The 9,870-nt window shown below is 38.6% G+C and overlaps 1 protein-coding gene across 1 annotated transcript in view; it reads right to left on the bottom strand.

Moving 5' to 3' along the window:
* Positions 1 to 9,870, bottom strand: part of RNF38 (ring finger protein 38) — a gene marked incomplete at its 5' end in the record, with an annotated part of 19,815 nt that overhangs the window by 8,081 nt on the left and 1,864 nt on the right. The window contains 3 exons of the mRNA XM_010152196.1: positions 1,472 to 1,578; positions 4,249 to 4,410; positions 6,193 to 6,363. Coding sequence (XP_010150498.1) covers positions 1,472 to 1,578; positions 4,249 to 4,410; positions 6,193 to 6,363 — 440 coding nt within the window. The remainder of the gene's footprint in view (positions 1 to 1,471; positions 1,579 to 4,248; positions 4,411 to 6,192; positions 6,364 to 9,870) is intronic.

Consider the following 9,870-nt stretch of genomic DNA (forward strand, 5'->3'; position numbering starts at 1 on the left):
CAGAAACATCTGGGAGAGGTAAAGTTACCTTATTAATCCCTCTCATATCAGAAAGTTCTTCAAACTGGTAAAAAAGTTAAGTTTGAAGTCAAGAATAGATGTTTGAACTGAAACAGTCAAAGGAAAAAGCTAATTCTGTCACTTTTTGGTACTGGGAGTGCTGCCTTTTTAATTGCATGCATGTCTCAACTGCTAACTTCCAACCAGGCTCACAGCATTATTACAAAAACTAATCTCTTCATTATCACAGATTATGGAAAGCTACATGTGTCAATAAATTGATGTTCTGGTTTCAAATATATTTTAAGTGGATAAAATATCAACAAAGAAAAAGAACCCTAAGTTCACTTAGCTCTCCAATACAAAAACCTTGAAACTTCTCTAAGACTAAAATGCACAATGAAGAACAATTACTGGACCAACTGCCATACTGAATGCAAGCACAAACCCACTTTCTCATATACTGTGATGCTGGTTAAAGCAGAATGCCTTCAAAGAGGCAAGAGAGGTGTTTTTGCATTTTTATATTCAACATGTGGTTTTAGCCCCCAAGATAGTACTATGATTCAAAACTTAACACACAGACACAGAAATCACAATTTCACAGTACTAAAATCCCACTGAAGTCATCAGGAATTACTGTGCCACATCATGTCCTCAATGGACAGGGCAGAAGCTGTAACATTTTTCTCAGATTGTAAGACGCAAAATGGAACAGCTTCACTACATCAGATTTCTGGTGCCATTTTCATGCTATGACTGAAATTGCAGAGAGAAACTACAGATGCCAATGTTCGAATATTTCCTTGCCAATGTTACCTTTGACACCAGAAAACAATCTTTGTTTTCCAAACATTTCATACTTCTTTCCAAAACAGAACATAGAGTATTAAATCTCATTTCATATACCCAAATTGTCCCATGGAATGTCTACCATAACACATTACAGGCAATTCCTAAATGTTAATTGCCCCATATCTTTTCCAGAAACAGCTAATCAGAGGCAGAACAGAAATTCAAAGGCTGTAACAGATTAGCAGTTCAGCCAATAAAGAGTAACATCACTGAAAGTTCCCACCTTGTGTTTCATAATTAAGAACCAAAACCAAATGAATTTATTCCATAACAGAAGACTCCTAGGGCTTTATCCTATGGTGTAACCAAGTAGGAGTATCCATGAACCAAGTTTTATGATTTGTTGAAGATTTATGAAGAGTTCAGTAACAGCGCCTCAGAAAAACCCACAAAAATACTTTGGACAAAATTGTTGCCTTATATTTTTCCTTGCACCAGGGTGTATGTTGTTCAAAACAGGCTGAAAAATTTACACAGAAATGGCAGATCTCCTCTCTAGGACAGCTGAACTATGCCGATTCTCTAACAGAGCACAACCATAAAATGTGCTGACTCTTGTTGAAAGTCACCTGCCTTCTTAATAGCCTGCATGGAATCAAATGTACTTTGAACTTACAGCACATAAGGTAATAGGCTGGGATGGTAAGGGTGTGGTGGTATTGGCTGCTGTGATCGATATCTGCTGCGCCCTGTGAGTCTTCGAGGCATAAAAGGTGGGTAAGGCTGCAAGAAAGAAGAAAATAAGCTTCAACTGGAACTGGTGGAACTGGAACTTGTGTCCAGTTCTGGGCTCCCCAGCAACAAGGCAGACATGCACATACTGGGCCGAAGGGTACATACGAAGGGCCACTAAGATGGGGTCGGAGCATCTTACTTATGAAGAAAGGCTGAGAGAGCTGGCACTGTTCAGCCTGGAGAGAAGGCGGCTCAGGGGGGGTCTTATCAGTGTATATAAATACCTGAAGGGAGGGTGCAAAGAAGACGGAGCCAGGCTCTTTTCAGTTGTGCCCAGTGACAAGACCAGAGGCAATGGGCACAGACTGAAACACAGGAGGCTCCGTCTGAATATCAGGAAACACTTCTTTACTGTGAGGGTGACTGAGCATTGGAGCATTGGCACAGGTTGCCCAGAGAGGCAGCAGAGTTTCCCTCCTTGGAGATATTCAAAAGCTGACTGGACATGGTCCTGGGCACCTGGCTTTAGGTGGCCCTGCTTGAGCAGGGGGGTTGGACCAGATGACTGCCCTTCCAACCTCATCCAGTCTGTGGCTTTGTTATTCAACATATTGTTTTCTTAATCATGAAATAAAATGAAATCTGAATAATCAAATCCATTTTCAGTAATGCATTGATAAAAAAATCCAGCCTATGTTCAAATGCAAAAGAATCTCAGCCTCAATTTGAAAAGATTCCCGCTGAAAACACACTATCATATCAGTCCATAAAGTAATAACACATGACAGAAATTCATACAAACTCTTGTGTGCTTAGTGTACATGCAGGCTGGTTTGGGAAACAGGAACTGAACTGCTGAGTCTTGTGAAGTTAAAAGCTCAAGCTTTAGGCCTGGTGCTATTATGCAGGCTTGCACACAAGTGGTTGAGTAAAGAAGCCTCAAAAAAAAAAAAGTGTCTTAAAAAAAAAAATCTTTAAAAAATGCAAACTACATTTTTTCCAAAAATATTCAAAGTACTAGATTTTTTCAGTAATTTTGAGATCTGAAATTAATGTACCACTATTGAATTCATAACTGAATACATAATTGAAAGCCTTGAGACTTTTTTTTTTTAAATAAAGAATACTCAAAGCCTTTACTAACATGTTTTCTTCTTCCATGTTTGAAATTTAAGAAAAAAGCCCAACACCAATGACTAACCTAAAACCCCCTAACTTTCCAATGGAAACATTATTAATAGGTAGCCATGGTCATACATGAAATTTACATATGAATATAAACACAATGCAAAAGAGCCAGTCTTTTTCTTAAAAGTCACGTCTCAAACTAGACATAGCGATTATCAGCTGTACTGCTTCAGGAACTCTGCGGTCCAAAAATGTGTAAGTAAAATTATATAAAGATTTAGGACTGCTTTATAAAAGACCATATGATTACTTGTAACACACCTCTATTCTACTCCTGAGTGAGACATGACCCAGAACTGAAGCATCAGAGAGGACAAATGCTATATAATCTGCAAAAAAACAGTATTTTGTTCCTTACCTACTTTTAAAGACTGAACTTGGAAATCAACAAAGCCTCACTCAAACCAAAATGGTTGTGATTAGACTGTAGTTCATCTAACAAGCATATTGAATAAAATACAAGCAGTTTATAAAAGTTTTTAAGTGTGTCTGTCTCCACGGACTCAGTGACAGAAAACTGCTTTGAAAATATGTACACCTCTAGCTTAACAATGAACTGAATAATTTTTTTAAATGGTGGAAAATAATTTGAATCTTTATAAAAACTGCAACAAGCATTTATCTAAGTTTTATGACTTCAAGAAGGCTAATTAAAGAGAACATTCTGTAGTTACAGGGCCTAAAATTTAATTCTCATTTAAGATTTTAAATAACGATATGCCTCTAAAACATTCTTTCAACTTGATGCACAGGTCAAACATTAAAAAAACCTTTGAGCCTTTTTTAAAAAACAAAACACAAACAAGCCCCATGCACAAACAAAAAACCCCACAAACCCCAAAACCCAAACACTAACCTCACAAAACAACCACCAAAAAAAAGCCATCTCAGGACTATAAATAAAGTTCACCAAAGGTCCCAGAGCCAGCACAGGTACTTGACATTCCACAGAATCATAAGATTCAACACACACTTTATCCTGCACGAGGTTTAATTACTTTTTTTGTGCTGCTGCAGTTGAACTGCCTGTAGATCCCCAGAAAGCTGGCTTAAAGAAGGCTTGTCTGTTTTTATAATGTGTGCAGTCTAAATTATGGAAACGCTCTATACAACTGCTTGCCTGCAGATTACAAACACTCTGGAGAAGAACTATTTTTAAAGCATTCCATCTTTCCTGACTTGTGAAAACAACATATGACGAAGAATTAGCTAAAAGTGACAGCAGCTTTTCTGAACTCTACTAATTTGTTTCTGCAGTACAAGTCCTGGACTGTGTGGCAACATGGATTTTTTCTAAGTAACTGTTACGACAGTCTGCAGATACTGTTATCAGAAGTAATTTGCTAGTATCATTAAGCTACTGTTAAACTTCATTAAAACGGTTAAAGAAAATGACACAGTATGCAGGTACAGCCAGTAATGGAATACAACTGCAAGAAGTGCCACTTTTTGACAAAATGTACTACAAAATAAAGATCAAGAATGTCAATGCAGCATGAACGTGAATGTAGCACAGAAGGTAATACTTACTACACCAAATGACACCTCCTGGTGTAAAGGGTCATGTGTTAAGAATTGGAGAGGAGCTGAGGGAGGCAATGTTGGTGGATGGGCTGAGGGAGGGTATGTAAAACCTCCTACAGGAAGATGTTCTCCAAGCAGTTCTACTTCATTTTCTATCCTTTGAAGTGGCTAAAAAAAAAAAAAAAAAAAATAAATAGGATTTGCTGCATTAATAGAGATGCAGTTTCTCCCCAGTAAAGAACTGTAATCCCAGCTGTATATTCTGAGCTGCTGTGGTCAATTTTATAGGGTAAAAAAAAAAAAAAGTACAGGTATAATTGTACTCTGTTTCACACAGTAATTCTGTGAACAATTCCCCTGTCATTAACACTACCAAAAAGCAAAGACAACACTACACATTTGATATAAATTCACCTTGTCCAGCTAGCCATGCTTATAGACCAGGAATTTATGCGATCTAGCAAATATAGGAGTGGCTGTAATTTCCTGTGTCTTGCATTTTTCAGGACAAATATTTGCTCTCCTTCTTGCCAGGCTGCTCTCACTGTACAACTATGCGAGAGAAAAAAATAAACAACCATAGACAAGAACTGAAATTGTGCCAGAAAAATCTGAGAAGTGGAGAGGAAACATGGCGACTCCAGTGGATTAAACTGCTAATGATATTCAGTAATCAAGCAGATGCTGTCCTAGGAGAATCATGCAAGCAATCCTACCAAGAACACACAGTCCAGACATTTCAGATGCATGAGATTCCAGTTCAGTACTGTAATCTAGTCAGGTGTAGTATATCAGTCAGATCCCAAAGTGCTCAACCAGGTACTGTCAGTTTCATTAACACACCTTTCTGTTCCTGACACTTAATTACATCATTTCAAGAAATTCAGCTAAGAAAGCCACCTTTTGGAACCAAAGGAATATTCCATTTCCCTGTTATGCAGAGCAAACTTTAAACACAAGGTATTCTTAAACCACTAAGGTACAAGCTTTTTGCCAAAGCTGAAAGTTGAGGGGCAAGCCTAGTCAAAAACTTAAGTAAGCAACCCAAGCTAAAACCCATCTAAAGTCTCATGAAGTCAAGTCTTATGAAGATTACCACTGAAAACTGTATTTTCCTAGCTGTTCTATCATCACAACAAAGTGATTACAACCCTATCCACACTTGAGTCACAGCATGCAGAAGTCTCAGCAATGTTTGTAAATAACAATGAAGATTTTCTACTTCTGCATTAGTGAAATACTGACATCTTCTTGTCAGAGGGGCTAACAAATGGACACAAGAATACAGATAATCCCACAGTAACAGCTGTAGGCCAGAACTGAAAATCTCATTTCCCCATAAATCCAAAACAGGATCACATTTTCCCATGTTTGCACAGTCCCACTCACTAAGCCAAGTCTGCTTAAACAGAAGGCATCAGTAACTTCTGTAAGTGAGAAGTAAAAACAAACCACCAAAAAAAAAAAAACCTAAGGTCATTATGTTCTAGGAGAAGCACTGGTCATGGAAAAATTAACTGAGAAATAATACAGAATAATTATATAATGAAAATAACATTCTGTGCTTTCTTCTCTCTCTGCAAAGCTTTTCTCTGAGACCACTACTGCACAACACAACCTCCTCTGGATTCTAATCCACTTCCTGGGAAAAAAATACCTGAAGAAATAGTTGGCGAGGCAAATATGCATCTCTCTGACAAAAGTAAAGGCCTATGGAGAAACAGCACAGACAACAGCAAATGGAATCTGAAGAAAAACATGGTGAACTCCCCCCCCAACCCTTCACCCTAAGCAGCTACAGACTTGCCAAGGAAGCCTTAAGTGCTAAAACCAACTACTTTAAACAAAATCCTCCTGTTTCCTCAATTAGGTATCAGCACTATTTGCCTATCCAGCCCTATCAATTCTATGGAGAGAGAGAGAGAGAGAGAGGTAAGAAGCATTACTTACCGACCGTGACTGCTGTGCTTGGAAAGGAACGAATTGTCCTGGAGGAGGTAAGTGAGGAGGGTGGTGTGGGGAGATATGAGGTGGATGCAAAAGGAATGGGTCACTAGAAATGAGGGGTGGAAATGCTGCATATGGTACTGGTAGGTGCTGCACTGAGCATGCCTGAAGCATCTGAAATAAAATGAAAACAACATATTTTTGTCTCTAGCACAAACATCTCCTATAGAATATTCTGTATTTATAATAGAAAGATATTACTAAAACAAAGCAGTTCTCTTGCCTCCTTGGAAAACACACATAACAGCAACTCATTCAAACACACAAGGAATAGTGATCAATACAGAAGAGGCTTGAGAAGTACCGTAGTGTTGACATCTCCTAGATGCGAGGTAGCTCTCACTTCTCATGAGGTCAGTGGGAGTTAGGGTTTTCAATACTCCAGGATTAGACAAACTCCTAAGTGATGAGCGGATACATTTATCCTAGTTAATATAGTTTTTCCCACATATCACCTTCAAAATGACAAGACAAAGCAATGGCCTTGCAACCATTTCAAGCTCTAGATGGAGCTGAGGCACTCCCAGCTGTCAAACTGTGCCTTAAAAGCTGTTTGCTTCATATACTAAGAATAATTCTAAAGCTCTGCTCAGTTCTGCACTTTTAGGGGAGCCCCATACTCTGAAAACAGCTCCCTAAGTCACAGCTACTGTGGGAAATAGCCCTTTTTCTCTCTTTGAATATTCCTCATACAAAAGCAACTGGGCAGCAGTTTGAACACTAAAGTGATGAAGGCACTGCAGGGAAGGAGGAAGGTGCTTTGTGGAAGTGTTCAGTTTTACTTCCAACTCCACCTATGGAGGAGCAAGAAGACCTGCATTCTTGCTCTTTGATCCATCATCAGATGTCAGGCATTTCTGTTACATTCTTTGACAATTAGAAGAGGAATAAGATACTTGTTATCAAATTTTACCAAGAGCACCCAGTTCTGAACTCTCACTTTCTTTTTAGTCACGTCATATAACATATATTACACATAGACTTACAGTCATAAAAATGGTAAAAGAGATGTAGTTTAAAATCAGATTACAGTAGTGGAGGTGGAACTATCATCTCAATTTACTGTGACATGACCAAGCAAATTCTTACATGCACTGAATGTAGCACATTAACTTGATCTGACTATTTTTTCTTAAATGCCGACTATCCTTCATCCTCAGCTACTCTATAATTTTTCTAAGAAAGAAATACAACAGACAAGTGTTTCTATTGTTAAAATATATTTTTAATTGCATTTTATTAAATTGAAAACTGAAATGATTGAAAAACGATTTGCAGGTAGAACATCACATAGTGTTCTTTAAAACATGAGGTACTTTGGGAATCATATCAAAATACGTTTCACCCCAAGATTCTGTATTGTAAAGATTACCATAGCTCCAATATATGTTTGGAACAATCTGTTTTATGTTTATGCAATTTTTAAGTTAGAGCAAAGGAGACTGCATTATCTTTCAAGTGGAAAGAAATTAGAACCACTTGTTTATTCATTCAGGCTTTTGGAAAACTTCTGCTGTTTGAACACATGCTTACAGTAAGTTTTAAAACTGATGAAGATATTTCATAAATGACATCTGTTTATTTTATAGTTACATATGCAGTGAGAGTCAAATATTGTGAAAGTAAATAAAAGGATACTGGGAAGTTCACAGATGAAGCTGGCGAGCAAGTGGACTTGCTGGAGGGCAGGGCTACCTTTCAGATGTAGTTTTATAGGCTGGAGAAATTTGCTGACAGGAACCATGTGAAGTTCAAAGGCAAACGTGAAGTATGGTATTGGGAGAAAGTAACTCCATGGAGCAAGACATTTTGAGAAAGACTGGTTTGTAAGCAGATTTACAGAAAAAGAAGATAGATTCTGGTGGACACATCAAATAGGAGTAACACAAGAACCACAGTGTACTCTGAAGTCAAAAAGGCCTACTGGGCACTGGGCTGCACTACTAAGAATGCAACTGTAGTGGGTCCAGTGAAGTGATTCCACCCCTCTATTTGGAAATCATGAAACTGAAGGTCAAGTCCTGTGTCCAGTTTTGGCCTCCCCAGCACCAAAAGACAGAACTGAAATGAGTCCACTGAAAGACAACATGATGACCAGGAGCTTGGAGCACACTGTATAAAAAAGGAGGCTGCAGAACTGGATTTGTTCTGCCTTAAAAAGAGAGAACTAATCAAAGACCTTACCACCGTCTTCAGCTACTTCATGAGAGTAGATAGAGAGAACCTGAGTCTTCCTTGAGGAGCAAAGTGAAAGGAAAAGGAACAATGGGACTAAGTTGCAGCAAAGGAAATTCAATCAGACATACAGAATAAATTATTCACCACAAGGAGAGTCAAACACGGGAGCAGAGGGCTTAGAGGGGTTGTGAAATCTCCATCCTTGGAAACTGGTACTGCTCTTAGCCAGTGACCACCAGCTGACCTTCAGAGCTCCTTCCTATGTAAGTTACATTAGTCCTCAAATCTGTGATATAATAGAAGAAAGCATAAAGTCTGCCTGCTGATGGTACATAAACTCAACCTTAATATTTTATATTCACTTGTACCGCATCCATCACTCAACACACTAACTTTGTACATTCAGCTCAACCAACCTGGTTACAAGCCTTATTCCTTTATATATTTAAAGGACAGCTGCATTGTTTCATTATAACGCCTTTTATGAATTTAACAGGTAATATAGCTGTTCAAAGCAGAGGAAAGATTATTAGTATCTCTTGTTTGGATTTTCCTTAGTCCCTATAGTTTTAGCTTTTTCTCTACTGTTGTTTCTTAGGACATGTTGCTTTCTTGCTGTAGTGAATTTACTATGCAAGTACTGCGTCAATCTCTGGGTAACCAGTCTGAGACTGCTTTCATCAACTACCACCACCACCACTAAACAGAAGAAGAAAGTTCTCTCTCATCCTGTCTCAGGGATACATAGTGACTCATGGAACAGATTTTCACCAACTTGAAAGTTTGAAGGAAAACTTACATACAAATATTGTAGACTGGCCAGGAGTATGCTGCAGACCTTCCTATTCCATATACTAAGGGGTAACGGGTTTAAATTGAAAGTGGAGAGAGACTTAGATTGGATATCAGGAAGAAATTCTTCCTGGAGAGGGTGGTGACCCAAAGCAGTCTATGATTCTATCTCTCACGGGGATAAATAGCACCTGGACAAGATGAGTGCAAGTCACCCTCACTCTTCAACAAGCAACTTAAAGAAATAGGAGGTTACACCAAAGGTTTTGCTTCAATGTCAGACTTGTTCATGTCCTAAGATCACAGAATGCCCAACATGAAAAGCTAAGCTACAGACTGCTGGCAAATGCACAGCTGGCAGAGACCAATGTTTATACCAATACTGTAAGTGGTTACTGGAGACTGTACATATAGTATGTATGTACAACATTACAGATTTATACTAGAAAAAGGAGTGGGGGAAAAAAAGCTGTGACTCTTCCAGCAGGTTCTGCAACCTTCATTTGTACAGCTAAAACTTGCTGGGGTACACTTCTTCAGCTCCAGTGCCTGTTAGCACTTAATGATGAAATTTCCACAGTATCACAGAATGGTTTGGATTGGAAGGGACCTTAAAGATCATCTAGTTCCAACCCCCCTGCCATGACACTT

This window comes from Eurypyga helias, unplaced genomic scaffold (assembly GCF_000690775.1).
Source record: "Eurypyga helias isolate BGI_N326 unplaced genomic scaffold, ASM69077v1 scaffold7645, whole genome shotgun sequence".
Lineage (NCBI taxonomy): Eukaryota > Metazoa > Chordata > Aves > Eurypygiformes > Eurypygidae > Eurypyga > Eurypyga helias.